The sequence below is a fragment of the Uloborus diversus genome, chromosome 3 (assembly GCF_026930045.1).
Source record: "Uloborus diversus isolate 005 chromosome 3, Udiv.v.3.1, whole genome shotgun sequence".
NCBI classification, from domain to species: Eukaryota; Metazoa; Arthropoda; class Arachnida; order Araneae; family Uloboridae; genus Uloborus; species Uloborus diversus.
Window position 1 is genome coordinate 82,016,360 of NC_072733.1, and position 18,218 is coordinate 82,034,577.

The 18,218-nt window shown below is 32.8% G+C and overlaps 2 protein-coding genes across 2 annotated transcripts; both read left to right on the plus strand.

Annotated features, from left to right (window-relative positions):
• Positions 1-649: 649 nt before the first annotated feature.
• On the plus strand, positions 650-7,261 carry LOC129218823 (uncharacterized). Its single transcript, XM_054853145.1, has 4 exons — positions 650-956; positions 5,061-5,515; positions 5,641-6,683; positions 6,811-7,261. The coding sequence occupies exons 1-4, from the start codon at positions 650-652 to the stop codon at positions 7,259-7,261; spliced, it is 2,256 nt and encodes a 751-aa protein (XP_054709120.1).
• Positions 7,262-7,279: 18 nt separating this feature from the next.
• Positions 7,280-8,044, plus strand: LOC129218824 (uncharacterized). The gene has a single exon (XM_054853146.1). It carries the CDS (start codon positions 7,280-7,282, stop codon positions 8,042-8,044), a length of 765 nt encoding a protein of 254 aa, XP_054709121.1.
• The last annotated feature ends 10,174 nt before the right edge of the window (positions 8,045-18,218 follow it).

The window sequence follows — 18,218 nt, forward strand, 5'->3', positions numbered from 1 at the left end:
GATAAAAGTTAGATATATTTTTGTGAACTGCATAATCAGAATAGAATATTAAATTTTATGAAAATAGAAAAAGATTGAAGTAGTGTGAAAGCAATAAGTTACTTGGTCTTCATTTGTTACCTCTGTTTGGTATAGCGAGAACAAAACAAAAAAGGAAGAGGAAAAGAAAATGCGCTGTTCGGCCTTACGGCTGATTATCATTTTTTCTCTATATAATTACCGTGAAGTCCGTGAAATTTATTCTTTATATGGGGCTAAAACTTTTTCCTCCATGGTTTTTGTCCCTAATTTAATGTACATAATTTACTTTATAAGGTTGTGGCAACAGTTCAAAAAATACTTCGACTTTGATTGATTTTCGAATTGATGTGTTGTGTTCTGTGTGCGAGTTGTGGTTCTTTTTTCTTGTCTGAGTGTGAAATTATTCTTGAGTTGTGTTTTGAGTTTCTTTGTGCGAATTCTTCTGAATTCATTCATTACAGTCCACTATTAAATCGAATTTTTGTGAACCTTGAACAAAGTCATATTTTTGTGTGAATTCTTAGCTTCATTTATGACTCGTATTCATCATATTTATTTTTGGACCGACGGAGCCGGAGATTTTATGCATCAACGAGGGTGAGTTTGTTCCATTTATTTGTGAGTGAGAATGGATCTTAAAGCCTTGAAAAAAAGAAAAACTGCTGTTAAAGCCAGTTTAACAAAATTAAGGGAGAAAATTAACAGTAGTATTGATTGTGCAGATGCCACAGAATTGGAATTCTTCAAAATAAAAATTCAAAAATCTAGTGAAGATATTACTTCTGTGTTCAATAATATTTTTGATTTATCTGAAGAATCGGAACTTGATTCTTATATTACTGAGCTACAAAGTCAATGCGATATAATTGACGAATTACTTCTTGTAGTCTGTAGAGCCATTTCTAAGAACAGTTCTGTTGTTGTAAAAAATGAAAGTAAATGTTCCGAGGCAGCTGATATAAAACTACCAAAATTAACTCTGCCGAGTTTTGGCGGTAATCTTGAAGAATGGTTGTCATTTAGTGACCTTTTTAACGCAGCGATTTCGAATAATGAGAAATTATCTGGCGGGCAGAAATTACAATATTTAAAGTGTTCTTTAAAAGGTGAAGCGTTAAAAATTGTGCAATCACTTCCGATTTCTGATGCAAATTTTACTATAGCGTGGGAGTTACTTTCACAAAGATTTTTGCATAAAAGAGAACTTATGAGCAGGCACGTAGCTAGAACTTTGTTAAGGGGGGGGGGGGTCCAAGGTTTCACGAACTTCAAAAGAGGAGGCATGCTAAAGCAAAATTAGTAGCTCATATTTACGTTAAAAAATAAATCCAATTAAAACTAATTATTAAAATATGATAATTAACTAAAATTAATTAAATAATTGAAATTGATAGAGCATTTATTAAATTATTTAACAAAAATTTTACATTAAGTGGCAAAAAAATTATTGTCAGTTTATAAAATTAACATTAAACTAAAAGTTTTCCCATACTAAGTTTTCATACATGGATAGAAAAATTCCATCACATAAGCTTCCTCTGTTCTGATGCTTTGAAAATGAGTGATATAATTCCTATTAATAAAAAGTTCACAATAAAAGAAAATCGGAAAACGAAAACTGTTCTATGGATTACTTGGAAAACGCAGGTAATAGTTTAATAAAATATTAAAGCTTTGTAATATATTTCAACAAAATATGTACAAGTCATTTTATTTGAAAAAAATAAAGAAATCTATATCCATCGAGTCGAATGTATAACTATGAATGCAATATAACGTAATTCCGCCACCCTGTCCGATTTGAACAAGATTTCTGGCAAAATTCAACCACCCTCTCGACGAAAATATTAGCAAGGTTTCATTTAAAAAGCTTGAACTAGTTCTTTATTTATCTACTTTATAACATTCTTTTGATTATACGAAATTGAATGAAGTTTCTAATTTTATCCGTTTTCTAATTATCATTTCTAACCATCATTTAAAAACTTGAACAAACTATTAACTCTTTGATGGATGGAGACTTCCTTTGTTGCAATCATTAAAAAAAAAAAAAAAAAAAAAAAAAAAAAAATGCGTATTGCTGTTTTTTTTTTAATCGTTATTATTATTTTGTTGCAAAACGAATTGGTAAAATAAGCTATCTTAGGATCCGTTATGGTATTTTTTTTTCTTTCTAATGGGGCTTCGTTAGAGGCTTTAGCCTTTTCGGATCTAGTGCGAACCACCGATATTGCATCTAGTCTTTCAAATGCTACCATTAAGGCGCGGATGTGACTGCACAGGAAATTTCGATGCCGAGTTTCCACCAGATGGAGACACTTGAGCTCTCTTCGGTGCGAAACTGCACTAGGGGTTTAATTTTGTCAAGCCAAACGAATACCTGAGAGATCTTTTACCTGTCGAGTAATGGAATGTATGGTGAATGAAATTAAGCATCTATGTATTTTTATTTTAACAACATTTTGGAAAAAATGCAAATGATTGCTTTTTATAAATGTTTTTTATAAGGTCATGAATGATTTAAACATTATTGGCGATTTTCCTCTGATGTTTTCAATTTGATGTTTCATTTAAAAGATCAAGAGGAGGCATCGCACCCACCTATCTCACCACCAAACACGAGTTCAGTTTATTCTGCCAATACAAAAAAAAAAACTTCTGTACAAATCAGTCTTTTTCAAATTAAAAATATAATTGTAAACAACTACAGGGAAAATGGCAATATACTCTATTACGAATTATCGTGTCAATATTTGATTATAACCTGCTTACTTTACTGTCTTTATTAGCAGTAAGCAAGTGTTCGACTCGAAAATTTCATGATTTGGAGTCAAACGTCAAATTTTGATCATTAAGGTAATCTTCGTCCCGTTTGCGATTGCGATAATACAGTAGCATTAAATTAGATACGTTTTCAACGATATGTAATATGCATAAAGCTAGTTAATTTTTGAAATCAAAACTTATAGGTTTCTTATAGCCTCAGTTTATAAATTTTTTGCTCAACAGTCATCTGATGTTCAAAAGTCTAAAGACAATCTTTTGTAAAAAAAATCTTAGAATGATTGTGGTTAAAAATCCAGTAATGATTTAAATCTACCTTCCAAAATTCATCTAACAATAATAACACTTCTGATTCTTTCATTTTCAAATTGGTATAACTTCCATTCTAGGAGCGATTTTGTAATCATCATGTATTCTCGAAAGCATATCATATTTTATAACGTAGGTATTGACTTTTTTTTTTCTTTCTTTTATGTGATGTTAGTAAAAGATATTCTATTGCAAGAAATAGCAAATAATTTTAACTTGAAGAAATTAAGAGTTAAAAAAAAAAATCTAATATAGATGTGAAAAACACAAGAAAATGTACCTCGCATTGACCTTTTTTTAATTATATGCGCAGTAAATAGCAGAAACTTTCACCTGGTAATTTTATAGTTAAATGCACATGTCCGTTTTTTGTTACGTTTAATACTACCTTCGCAATTTACTAATGATGGATGCATAGACGCTTATTAAATAATTCCTCAGTAAAAAGGCGGTAAATACTAATCAGAAAATTTATTCCAATGAAACAAATACAAATATGCTTTTCTTGAAAAACGGAACAACATCGAAGAAAGATTTTTTTCTTCAGTTAAAAATGACTAGCTGCTCTTCTCTTGGGACCATAGACTCACATTTCAGTAAGATTTAAAAGTACGAATTTCTAATAATTACTTTTAAATTACATGTGTTAATATGGCCGAACTTGCAATTTCATAAACTGATTACAGTAAAATATTCAAGTAATTTTCAATTTCATTCTTCGCTTCATAAAATTTTGATACAGCGAAAAGTAATTTCGGTGCATCAACTTCAAATTTATTTATTCACTTATGTTCAAAAAAAAAAAAAAAAAAAAAAAAAAACGAACTTTTCAGGATTACAGTTTAAAAGTTGTAAGCTTCCGGGGAGATAAGTAATCTATTATTGTTAAAAATAAACTAAAAGTTTAAATAAGATTATTAATCAAAATATAAAATGAATCTGAAATAAATCATACCAAAAAATTAAAGTTCAAAAATAAATTAATAATTAATATTTATTTTTTCTCATCCTCAATCAATCGAAATATGTAGAATTTTTTTTTCGTTGCTGTCGAAACTTAGTTTTTAAATGGGAAAACATATTAACACATAAATTGCTCGTATTGTTAAGAAAACTTTAAAAGGAAACACTACAACTTACCTAGTTTATGTACACTTAATTTTCTTCTGATTACAATTTTGTTCAAGATATGTTTCCTATAAGCGCGAAAAAAAACTGTGTGTTAAAAACAGAAAATAATAGGAATTTCAATTACTAATTCACCAGGGATGCACCTCACTCTGACTGTCCTTTGTGCAGCATGTGTCTAGGAAATCAAGTCCAAACGGGAAAAGAGTCAAAACGAAAAGAAGAAAGAAAGAAAACCCCCCCAATGAGACTGGGGAATGTTTGTTTTCAATTACTTTGCCGATGGCAATTTGGTGGGCTGAGGGAGAGGGGCCGAATTTCAAGGTCACAACCCAGTTGGGTTGAATTGGAAATTCGTCGTTTTCGGACGGATTCTTCGCGACACAGCAAGAGACCGGCGGCAACTGGGAACTCGCAGTTATTTCACGAGGTTCTCGTGTTCTGAATTGACTCGGACGCGGGAAAATTGCCGATAAATGGGAATTTTTAAGAGGAAAATACCGGGTTTCATAAAATTTCTCTCTTTGGAAAATTTTTGTTGTCGTGAGGTGCAACAACCGAGAAAAAGCAGACAGTGGTCTTTCGGGAAGGGGGGGTCCGGACCCCATGGACCCCCCCCCCCCTTGGCTACGTCCTTGTTATGAGTGCTTTAGTAAGGAAGTTGCTGTATTTACCTTCATTGCAATCGGAAAATTCTTCACAAATTTTAAGTTTGGTGGATAGTGTAAGAGAATGTATTCGGTCTTTCGAGACTTTACAGTTCAAAATAGAGAGCTTTTCTGACACTCTATTAATGTTTATCGTGCAATTTAAACTAGACCCAGATACAAGAGGTTGGTGGGAACGTTCAATAGAAGGAGATAGTATTCCAAAACTGGATGAATTATTAGAATTTTTAAAATCTCATTCAAGGACACTGCAAACTAGTAAACAACAGGGCAATAAAAAGCTAAATGTTCATCAAAAGGTGTCAACATTCACATCAGAAATCCATTCACTTAGTGTTTATTGCAAGGCTAAGCATTCTTTAATTAAGTGTAATAAATTTTTGAATTTAAGTGTTCAAGACCGTGTTACTTTTGTGAAGAAAAATAATGTGTGCTTCAATTGTTTACTTTCAAATCACAGAGTATCGCAGTGTAAGAGTGTTTATAAATGTAAAAAATGTGCTAAAAATCATCACACCTTGCTTCATTATAATCAGTCTGAGAACAACTCTGAAGTTAATTATCAAGGTGCGAGTAATTCAAATACATTATCAGCCAGTGCTAAGGTATTTGTTCCACAATCAACAGCTGTATCATACACTGATCAAAACAAAATCGGAGATTCATCGATGCATGAAAATATTTCTGCGCCTAAAATTCTTGTGTTTCTGATTTTAACTATCATGGGCAGGTATTATTGTGTACTGCAATCATCAAGGTAGTAGATTCTTCTGGAGAGTTGCAACTTTGTCGAGCGTTACTCGACCCTGGTAGCCAAGCCAGCTTCATACCTGAGGATTGTTTACAGAGGTTAATCTTATCTAGAAAAAAAGCTAAATTTCTCATATCGTGCCTTGGATCATCAGATGCTAAAACTAATGGAATTTCAAAAATCAAATTTGTCCCACATTTCACTAATAAGTTATCATTCACCACTCCCGTATTTGTGATAAACAAAATTATTGGAGAATTACCACATATAACTCTGAGTAAAGAGTTTGTTGAACAATTTAGCGATCTCACTTTAGCAGATCCAACATTTTTTAAAAATGGACCAATTGATATTCTATTAGGAGTAGACATTTCCATGCCAATGTTCAGAGGAGAAACCATCCAGGGAGGCGAAAATATGCCATATGCATCTCGCTCTGATTTAGGGTGGATTATTTCAGGTAGTGTTAACTTTCCTGCGACGGGGAATCATACTATTCAAGTGAATAATATTCAGTTAGAAACACAAGAGATGCTAACTAATTTTTGGAAATTAGACTCTGTGCCTGAAATTTCTAGTTTAACTAAACTAGAACAAGACTGTGAGAATCATTTTTTATCTACATTTTCGAGAGATAATAACGGTATTTATACGGTAAAATTACCCTTCCATTCATCTCCAGAGTTGCTTGGTGAGTCTAGACAAGTAGCAGTTTGCAGATTTAAATCGTTGGAGAAATCATTATCATCTAAGCCTGAGGTGCACGAGCAGTACAAGAACTTTATTAGTGAATACTATAGCTTAGGACACATGGAAATGGTCCCTAATAACGAGGTGTTTAGTGATTCATCCTATTATTTACCCCATCATGGTGTAGTAAAAGAATCGAGTTCTACTACCAAATTAAGAGTCGTTTTTGATGCTTCTGCGAAATCAACCTCAGGTCTTTCGTTGAATGATCTTTTGATGACAGGGCCAAGAATTCAACAAGAACTCTTCCCTATTCTCCTTCGCTTTAGAACGTATAAAGTAGTCTTTTGCGCAGATGTAGAAAAAAATGTTTCGGCAAATTAGAGTGCATCCAGAAGATAGGAACTGGCAAAGAGTTTTGTGGCGAGAAAATTCAAATGAACCTTTAAAATCTTACAGATTAGTAACGGTTACATATGGAACTGCGAGCGCCCCATTTTTATCTACAAGAGTAATGAAACAGTTAGCTTTAGATGAAAAGGACAACTTTCCCTTAGCGACTGACGTTGCTATTCGTGATTTTTACGTTGATGACCTTCTTTCAGGAGCCCAAAGTGAAGAAACAGCCAAACTCGTGGCCAAACAAATGTTTGAGATGATGTTGAAGGGAGGTTTTACGCTGAGAAAATGGCTTTCAAACGTGCCAAATGTTTTAGAGGGCATTCCCGAAAGGTTTAGAGAAAATAATACTTCTGTAGAGATCAATTGTGACACAAGAGTTAAGGTTTTAGGAATTCAGTGGCAACCATCTACAGATACGTTTCATTTCACTGACTCCATTGATATCGAGAAGCCATGCACTAAGAGAAATATTCTTTCTGAGATTGCCAAAATTTTTGATCCTATGTGATGGTTAGCACCTGTGATTATGTACGCCGAAATCTTAATTCAAGAGTTATGGAATTACGATATTGGTTGGGATGAACCTATTGGTAAAAAATGTGAAGAAAAGTGGAGAAGGTTTTATTTAGAACTACCACAGCTATCAACTTTTCAAATTCGGCGTTTTGTTTTGTGTTCCAGTCCATCTCTTATAGAAATTCATGGGTTTTCTGACGCTTCAGAGAAGGCCTATTGTGCAGTGATATATGTAAAATCTTCAAGTGATCAAGAAGTGCAAGTAAATATTTTAGCTGCCAAAACTAGAGTAGCACCGCTGAAGTCCCAGTCTCTTCCGCGGCTTGAGCTTTGTGCTGCTTTACTGCTATCAAACCTTTTACAAGTTGTTTGTACCCATATTGAAATTCCCTTTGATCATATCTATGCTTGGACAGATTCGCGTGTCCCATTGTCATTTATTAACTCTGAACCACGTCGCTGGCAACCATTTGTTGCAAATCGTGTAGCCAAAATTCAAGATGCCAATCCTAGTGTTTCGTGGAAATTTGTAGCTGGAGCAGAGAATCCAGCCGACTGTGGAACTGGAGGAAAGCTACCATCAGAGTTTTTGAGGAGTTCATTGTGGTTGCACGGACCTCAATGGCTCAAACAACCTATTGAAATTATTGAACCAAAGGTAGTCATTGACTCAAACGTAAGTGAAACTGTGCTCAAGGAGGAGAAGAAAGGCTACAATTCTTGTGTGTCAAAATTTCAAGAGCCAGAATTAAGTACAAAATATTCATCGTGGTGAAAGCTATGCAGAGTAGTAGCATGGTGTATGAGATTCAAAAATAACTGTTCCACTCTAGCTGAGAATCGTCTTCAGAGCCATTTATCAACAGAGGAAGTCTTGAAGAGTACATCAGCGATTATTAAAATTGTTCAACAATCAGCATTTTCCGAGGAGTTGAACTGTTTAAAATCTGCGAAACCTCTGAAATCAAGTAGTAAGCTTTTAAGTTTAACACCATTTTTAGATTCAACTGGAATTATAAGTGTAGGTGGAAGACTTAAAAAATCCAACTTATCAGAAGACAAATATCCCATGATTCTACCTAAGAGTCATCATATCACAAATTTGATCATCAACTACTATCATCAAGTTTATCTTCACGCTGGCCCACAATTACTGTTTTCGGTTATACGGCAAAGGTTTTGGATTCTTAGTGCTAGAGATGCTATTAGAAGGTGTACTCATCAATGTGTTATTTGCTGCAGAATTCGCGCTCAAACTGCGAATCAGATGATGGCTGATCTTCCAGTTTCAAGAGTTACTGCAAGCAGAGCATTTAATCGTGTAGGAGTAGATTTCGCCGGACCATTCAATATCAAAAATCGAACTGGCAGAGGAGTGAAAATTACAAAGTGTTACGTGTGTCTATTTGTTTGCTTCTCTACGAGAGCAGTACATTTAGAAATAGTAGGAGACCTTACGACAAAATCCTTCATAGCAACTTTGAAGAGGTTCATAGCACGTCGAGGCAAGCCCGTAGAAATCCACAGTGATTGTGGCACAAATTTCAAGGGTGCCAGTAAAGAGTTGAGAAGGGCGTTCGACATGTTACGAAATGATCATCTTCATGGCTATCTGTCATCTGAAAGCATCAAATGGATCTTCAACCCTCCCGCTACGCCTCACTTTGGAGGCCTGTGGGAAGCAGGAATTAAATCTGTCAAGTATCATCTAAAGAGATGCCTTGGAAACGTTGTACCAACGTTTGAAGAATTCTTAACGCTTATTACGCAAATCGAGGCATGTTTAAATTCGCGCCCACTGACACCCGCTTCACCAGATCCGAATGAGTTAGAAGCTTTGACTCCAGGACACTTCTTGATTGGGACATCTATGAGTGCCATTCCAGAACCGGACTTGAGTACAGAGAAAATTAGCCACATTGATCGTTGGAGAAACATGCAAAAGATACTTCAACATTTTTGGAGACGTTGGAGTAATGAATACTTGTGTAGGTTACAACAGAGGCCTAAGTGGTGTAAATTACAACGTGACTTCCAACCAGGTGACTTAGTGTTAGTCAAAAACGAGAACCTTCCTCCTCTACGCTGGAGTCTAGGTACACTGCAAAAAATAATTGTTGTTTTTATAGTAATATACTGCTTTTTCCTGCAGTTTAATACTGCTCTGCCAAATAACAGAGAAAAACTGTAAAAATATTTTAGATTGCGCAAAACGATGCGCAAAAGGTGTTTCTTTCATACGGGAACAGAAACTAATGAATTCAAGATATTGGCAGCCATGTTTTTTGATGATTCGGGTGTGCTGAGGCAGGACTGCTCAATTGTACTCCAAGTTAAAAGTGCTGGTTATATTATTCATTCCCTTTTCCTCATAATATAGTTTTCTTTATCATCGAGAATGTATGTAAAATAACAGTTTATTTTGAAATTGCAATTCGTATCCCAATATTCGTTGATGCTGACTTTGCAATTTCTTATAGTTGCTAAGTTGTAGCGATTGCTTTCTAGCAAAAATCCGAGTAGTTGTTGTGATTCTGAATATTTTACTGCACGTGTGATAGTTTTTAAACATTTTCTGAAACTCAAATTTTATTTAAAAATAAATCAATTCCTTTCTTGATCGTATTTAAAGTTATTAGAACATTAAACTTTGTACGATTACATTTTCTGTTATATACTATGTCCGTACTTAAAATTTAAATTTTTATGTTCTCTAGTGAATTTTTAGCATATCGCGATTGACTTTTTTCTTCTGTTTTTTTTTTTTTCTTTCTTATGTTCAGTTTTAAATTCTTTAACATTTTGCATTTAACCATTTTATTGAAAAACTTTACGTTATAGCGTCAGTAGCTTTTATATTCTGTACATAATTCCATGAATAAAATGTAAATAAATAAAATAACAACGTGACAGAGAGACATGCAAACAGTATACAATTTACTGATATTTTTTGTTGAAGAATTTGACACTGTGGAAATACAATACTCTGATGTCTGAACGACTCAAAATTCTCTGAAATCTGGAGCCAGCTTTCATACTTATCGGTCGAAAGTAAAATAATAATAATTAAAAAAATCATCAATAAAGAACTCAAAAAAAAAAAAAAAAAAAAACTTAAAAAATAAGCATCTTAAAATACAAACTCGAAATCCTTGTGTTTTAAAAGTTTTATATTTGCGTCAGCAGGAAATTAAAGTTTTACTTGAGGAAAATTGCACTAGTACCATTGAAACTTGTGAACGTAAAAATAATTTTAGAAACTATATTTAAAGGCACTCGATTGGAGGTCACGGGAAGTCTCTATGACCTTCCCAAAAATGCCATATTGGGAAAATTTTGTCTGGCTATTCGGCAAATTTGGGGACCTAATTGTAATGTTGCAATTTTTAAATGCTCGAATGTCCAAATTTCATTAGATACTATACTTAATTGTGCGTACTTAATGTTTGCATTCACCAGTATTTTATTAATCGGCAAATATTTAAGTTCCATTTGGCAAATAGAGATTATACGCCTTCCCAACATATTTAAGTTCAGGCCGTGCCAGGCTATATTTTAAAATTTTCAGCTTTTCATTTCTGTTCTGGCAGTGTTTCGTTCTCGTCAAAATTACAGCTTTTAAATTTAAAGTAGAATATTTACATTATTATGCATTGTTTGTCATATTTTATTCGCTTTGAAAGACATGCTCATTTAGAAAAGTAGATGCTCGAGAACTACAGTAGAGTTTGAAACTCTTATAACCTTGAAACTCATCAGTTTCCTTACATTTTAACTTTTAGAACACTTTGACTCATAAATTTTGGCATCAACATGTTCAGGAGGAAGAGAAAAAATATATTATAAATAATGAAAAGTGTGATTCTGTTCTTCACTCTCTTTCACTGCTTATCAAAAGTAAAAATATGTCAGATTGTTATCCGTGTAAAATGAAAAAATCGGAGAATTTCGTTTAAACCTGTAACGGAGATTCAAGCCAACGCCCGGTAAGATCTTTTGCATTGGAATACGATGGGTTCCTTAGCAGTTGAGTTCTTTAAAGGGGGGGGGGGGAGAGAGAGAAATTATTTTCACAATAATAGACGATTTTTCAAGAAACTCTCCAGTTTATTTCTTTAAGAAGAAAAGTGAGGTTTAAGAACACTTTGTCAGGTTTCAAAAGATAAGAGAGATTTGTGGCAAAGCTCCGATAACGGAAAGGAATTTCTGAACTCCCGGTTTGAAATTTACCTTAGCGACCAAAGCATAAGAATCGAAAAAAGCAACAAATCCTCTAGTTAACAAAGTAGCGTCATAGAACACTATAAGTCCACATTAATGAATGGAAACTTTTAAATGAATCGGATGTGCCTCAGCAGTTTTGAGCCGAAGCAGTTATGTACTTCCACTGCTTACGGACTAGAGCGGCTTTAAAAGGAAAAACCAAACCGTTTTTTGAGCTTTTTGGGGGAAGAAAGCCATCTATTAAACACTCCCGGGGTTTTTTTTGGCTGCATTTCGTATATTGGACTTCCAAAACAGAAAATAAACAAATTGGATATGAGAACTCAACAAGGAGTCATGGTAGGATATGCGTTTCATACGAAAGGTTACAGAATTTGGGATCTCAAAAATCGCGAGGTGACAGAAACGCTGAATGTTAAATTCGATGAAAATGAATTCTGGGCGACCCCCCCCCCCCCCCTCCCCAGGAACGAGAAACAGAGGGACACAGTTTTATTTCTATACTGAGTAAATATGAAGTAGAAGAAGAATATCCTGAAAATCATAAAATAGCATGTTGAGAATTAAATGGGTTAAAGAAAGTCCAAGGCAAAGTAAAGAATGCAGGGATAAGTATTATTCTATTGACACGACGGTTCTAAAGTCCGAATCGTGAAGTCGAGGTTTATTGTTCTGAAAATAACATTGAATATGACACAAAATATTTTAATTTCACTTGTGATGATAATTCAAGAAAAGTATAGGATTTTTATGAAGATAGGGTGGATAATTCAAGTATGCTAGAAGCTAACATTTCCGAGATTTAAAATTGGCAAAACGGAATGGCTCAAGAAATTCAGGTGATATGAGAAAGAAACGTTTACGTATTCGTTCCACTGAATGAAAGTTTAAGAAAGAAAAAGGTACAGATGTTTTTTTTATTTAAAAACAAATGAGCAGAATGAAATAATGCGCTTCAAGACCAGACTGGTAATTTTAAATACCCACCAGGGGGGGGGGGACTTTTCGCAAGTGTTATCTCCAGTAATTTCCTTTCCTTTGATTGAAGCTTTCTTTTGAATTTTTGTGTATAAGCTACACTGAGTCCATTTCCATGTAGATGTTTGCAATGCGTATCTATATGCGGATGTAAAAGAGGAGATTTGTGAGACAACCTGAAAGGTTTGTCCATCCCTGAAATCTAAATTTTGTCTGTAAATTGAATAAATCATTGTCATTTTGATACAGATTACGCCTCGAATCACGACGACCGGATTTCAATGGGGGGGGGGGGGCTTGTAGTGTTTCTGGATAGGGTACGAATAATATGGTGGTACATTCAAACAAAAATGCGTAGAACTGTCAACGATGGAAGCGGAGTATATTTCAATTAGCGAATAAACTAAGGATGTGGGTTAAAGGAATTTTAAATCAATTGGCTACGAAAAGAGTTCAGAATTTTAGATTGACACAGTACAGAGTACTATTAATCAATCTAGTTGCAATCGATTTTTCTAGCAATAGGAAATTGTAGAACTAAGCAGATTGATGTGGGGTACTATTTCCTAAGGAATTTGACAGATAAAAATGAATTTGGAATACAATTTTTTGAAACTAAAAATAATGTAGCTGATTGTTTTACAAAACCCTTCTCTAGGGAAAATTTACATAAAGCTTGAATTGCAATGACATATTTTTCTAGAGGTTTTTTTTTCTTTTTTTAAAATGTTTCAATTATTCCATTATGTTTAAGTTATAATTTGTGCACACAAACGGATGGCCTGTAATATATTTCTATTTTTTTTATTCATGTCTTAAAGTATTTCATTCTAGCCGCCTGAATTTCCTTCATCTAAATTTATTCACTAATGCAATATTATTTCTATGAGTTTAATGGTATGCAAATGTAAAGAACTACGTAACTTGTGACCAGAATTGAATGGGTGGTCTGATTTTATCAAGATGGCAGTTCGTGGTTGTGTTCCACTTGGAATTTCAAAGAAGCCTCTAGTCTGAACGATGTTGCGATGATTCACTTAGTGACATGAATGCCGGTAATGGAAGTTTATAAGTACCTTTTTCATTTATATTTCTATGTTTTAGGATGTAATTTGTAATCACAAATGCTTTTGAGTTTTAGAGCGTTCTTAGCCACTAAAGCCTATCCTACGGTCTGTGTGCCATATTGGGCCCCTGAAGCTGATTTTTGTGTGCCTGTTTTCAGGTTTTATGTTACAATTAAAAACTATGTATTGGAACGAGATAAACTAATTTTTTTTTTTGATTTGGATGTGATGTATCATACAATTCATTTACGTCAGGGTTTTTTAAACTTGTAATTCAAAATGTGTTTTTATGGGTAGTTGAATATTATCATTTCAAGAATCATCGGAATATAGAAATTTCTGTTGCTAGTGCTAAATTTAACGTATTTTATTTCATTATTTATTTATTTTTTTATTTTTATTTTCCAGTAAATTTTGGAGCACTGTTTCTTTGTTTTTACATGTTATTAAAGATGAAGGAACCAAATCAGAATGTTAAGTACTTTATTATTTATTGTACGTATGTTTGTAAAAATTTAAAGGAACAAAATTTAAAGTCAACTTCATAATGAGAGCAACAATAAAGATTTGAGTTTAAAGTATTACAACGGTATGAAACTTTCTTCGTATATTCAGACTTGTGACACTTATCAAAAAAAATTATAGATTATTTTTATTGTAATGTAAATAAAAAGCAGTTATTTTGCAAATGTGAGCATATTTAAATTTACAGTTAAAAGAGGTGCGGTCATCTGGCAAGCATTTCCAAGAAGGGTAGCATTGTTTACAACAAGGACGGCGGGCCAAATGTGGACTTACAATTTCTTAATGATTAGAACTGGCGGTATCAGATTTAATCTATTTATTGACATGTTTGTCAATTTATTCTTTTGTTAAAAACTTTCAACTTTTCTGATCGATTTTCACTTTTTACTGAATTGACTTTAACTAAGCCATCTTGATTTTGGGAATATAGAATTGTTTCTTCCGGGTTTCAGGAAAAACTTAAAGATAAATTGTCTAAATCCTATCAAAAGAAGTAGCACTTTAAAAAAAGTCGCTGTTGGATTAAATGGGGACATCGATAGCTGTTCAAAACGGAGGGGGGGGGGGGCGTCCACATTTTGAAAGACATAAAATATAAATGAAACATCTTAAATTATGCTTAAATATTAAGACAGACATAAGATAGAATGCTCTTACGGTATTATTTTATTTCAACTCAAATGATTTTTTTATGCAATTCCTTAGTACTTAGAAAAAAGCTCCAAAAAATTAAATTTAAACAATATAATAACACAGTTGTGGAATAAAATATATGAAAAAAAAATATTTTAAAAAATTACAAGTAAAATATTTCTTATTAAGTACAGAAATCTAAATAATAATTTTACATCGCACATTGTTTCATATTCAGATTTTTCTAATAATGGGCAGCTGTCAAAGAAAAGAATATGAAGCTGGTATCAGTTGAACATAGCTAGAGCTGTTAACAAGTGTTGGAATGGAATATGAGTTTAAAAAAAAGGAAATGAAAGAAAAAACATCTACGGTTTTCAGTGCTACTATAGCAACTCGGGGAGGGGGGGGGGGTTAAAAGAGGCTAGATGCAGTATTCATTGTTTTAAATGAATACCTCAATATTTCCCAATTGGTTGTCTTAAACGTCGACCTTGCTCCATTTTCTAAAAAAAATAATTCTCTACCGCATCCTAATTATTGCTTTGAAGTAAACATATTGCAATCCAATAATCTGTAGCCTATTATAAGAAGAAACTAGTTTCAAGTTTTATTATCCTTAAGATATTCATTCTCCCAATCACCGATCACTTCAGTTTTCCGATCGAAAAAAATAAATATTACTCTTAATCAACGGTCTCCTATGTATTACAAAATCCTTCAAAACTACTGAAAGTTAGAAGGATTTTTTTAAATTATATTTCAGAAACCAGTATAAGTGCATTTCTTGACATGGAATTTAAAATGTAAGATTATGTTCTTTCTTTTTTGAGTTCTTATGTAAAGTATTCAGATTAGGTCTATTTTAATTAGACACTAATAAACCACCGTTTCAGTTGCGTAGTTTCCAAATTGCTGCACAGCAGTTTTTTTTCTCCTTAAAACATATTTAGCGCTTATCTGGTTCCTGAAATAAACGATTCAATTACAATTTAGGTATATGTTAAGCGGTTTAAAAATAAAAGCAACTCCCAAGGCAATCTTAATTTCAGATCATTCAGATTCATAATTTTAATCATTTTAGGGTGTATTTTTACACCTACGTAATTTGATTTTTCCATGAATGTTTTTTGGTGTCCACAAGTTTTATGAGATTCTAACAATTTTTATTTTGACAGATGCTTTCATGATATAAGGCCTAATGATGGCACCTGAGTCGGCAAAGATGTCACAAAGAAGAATCAAGTTTGTAATGTAAAAATATTGACCTTGAAAAAATTAGCATTCGGTTTTAAATGAATTTCTGCAATTTCACTGTAAAAACTACTAATCGATATGTATAGGTGATGTATACGAAAAAAAATAATTTGGCAATTTTTAATGGTGTGAATGTTTCATTTTTTCTCATGAAAACAGTATAACATAATATAAAGTTATATAATTTTTGGAGTAGTAAAACCAATTTTTAACTTTAAACGGAGTAAAAAATTGTTTCTGTTTAGTAGCTCTGGAACTTTAAACCGTCACATATTTATAGTTTTCATTTATGTAAACTTTAAAAGGTTAATAGGATAAAGTATTATCTAATGTATAATAATCAGTTTAGAATAAAAACCATTCTGTGCAGTCTAAATGCTGTACACTGCACATATGGTGTGAAATAAAATTAGCTTGTTACTAGTATTTCTCAAATAAAGTAGATCCAAATGCAACTTATAACATTAAAAAAAGAAGAAAACCGCGAAAATATTCTGGAATAAAGATAAAAGAAAACTAAATGCACATAATTGCATGCATAAAGTTAAAATAAACTTAAAGGTTTAATGGATTGCATATTGCAAAACATTTCCCACGTTATGATGCACATTTTAGCATTACAATAATGCTGGAAGTGAAAAAAGTACTTTTAGTGAAGATACGATGTAGTATTTTCAGTTATTTATAAAAAACTTTCTCATTTTTACTACCTTCATGGATCAAAAAGTTTTGTATTATGAAAAAAAGCTATAATTGTTCTTAAAATAAAGCTTTCGACCATATTTTGCAATTTCCTTCTATTTGTAAATTTTTAAGTCTGCAATAGAGCTAAAAGATTTTTATAGAAATGAAAATGCACCACTTTTTCTTCTTTAACAGGTGTTTATAAAATATTGAGATGGGGCATTGATTTATTTTGTGTACAAGGAAATTAATATCAATAAAACATATATTTAGCAACAGTTAACTATTTTTATGTAAGTGTTTTATATTTCTTTATTTGTCGCTTTTCATAGCCTAAAACATTATTTTTGTTGTTGAAAAACTTTAGAAAAGGAACAGATTTCGTATGCTGGCTGATTTCTACAACTTACATACAGAATCAAATGCTTTACTTTTCTATATTGTTCTTCAGCTGAAAAAGCAGTGATTTCGACTATGAAAAGAGACAACCATAGGGTGAAAAACCCTTTTGCATAAAAATTGATAATTTTATTTTATGGTTTACTGCTGTTAATTTTACTGTACAAATCATTTATAAAACCGTTTACTACTGCTGCTTTTATGGCGCAATTCAGTTGATTCCGCAGCGTAATACTGCTAACTTTACAGTTTGATACTGTTAATTTTGTAGGGCAATTCCGTTACAAAACAGTATATTACTGTTAATTTTGCATATTATCTCTGTTAAATTTACAGGTCAAGTCATTCCTAAAACAGTATATTACTGCTAATTTGACAGTTGATACTGTAAGTTTTACAGGGCAGTTCTATTAAAAAGCAGTATATTACTGCTAATTTTACAGTTTGATACTGTAAGTTTTACAGGGCAGTTCTAATAAAAAGCAGTATATTACTGCTAATTTTACAGTTTGATACTGTAAGTTTTACAGGGCAGTTCTAATAAAAAGCAGTATATTACTGCTAATTTTACAGTTAATCATTGTTAATTTCACAGGGCAACTCCATTAAAAGACAGTATATTACTGCTAATTTTACAGTTTATCGCTGTAACTTTCACAGTAAAAGTCTGTTATAAAACAGTATATTACTGCAAATTTTACAGTTTAGAATTGTAATTTTTGCAGTTTTTCTTTGGAATGTGAGCTGCCAGTATTTTACTGTAAAAACAACAGCTTTTTTTTTTTTGCAGTGTAGGATTCAACATGTTTTCCCAGGAAAAGATAGTAGAGTGCGTGTTGTAGAGCTACTGACTGCAAATTGTGTACTAAAGAGACCAATTTCTAAACTTTGTGCTTTACCTCTGAACTGACTTTGACTTTTATTAGAGACTGCATTTTCAATTGTTTCTATTTTAGTTTCTTTGTTGTATTTATGTGTTCTCATTTCAGGTGCTTGCCTTTCGTGAGTTTTGAACCCCCGCCCCCTGGGGTTTCAAGGCTGGGGGTATGTTTGGTACAGCGAGAACAAAACAAAAAAGGAAGAGGAAAAGAAAATGCGCTGTTCGGCTTCACGGCTGATTATCATTTTTTCTCTATATAATTACCGTGAAGTCCGTGAAATTTATTCTTTATATGGGGCTAA

What these genes read in the sequence shown, in the direction of transcription:
- LOC129218824 (XM_054853146.1), top strand. Translation starts at nt 7,280, where the DNA reads ATGTACGCCGAAATCTTAATTCAAGAGTTATGGAATTACGATATTGGT.
- LOC129218823 (XM_054853145.1), top strand. Translation starts at nt 650, where the DNA reads ATGGATCTTAAAGCCTTGAAAAAAAGAAAAACTGCTGTTAAAGCCAGT. An exon ending in CATTATCAGCCAGTGCTAAG is followed by an intron (nt 5,516 to 5,640) that starts GTATTTGTTCCA and finishes TATCATGGGCAG; the next exon opens with GTATTATTGTGTACTGCAAT. An exon ending in ATTCTCCTTCGCTTTAGAAC is followed by an intron (nt 6,684 to 6,810) that starts GTATAAAGTAGT and finishes AAAATCTTACAG; the next exon opens with ATTAGTAACGGTTACATATG.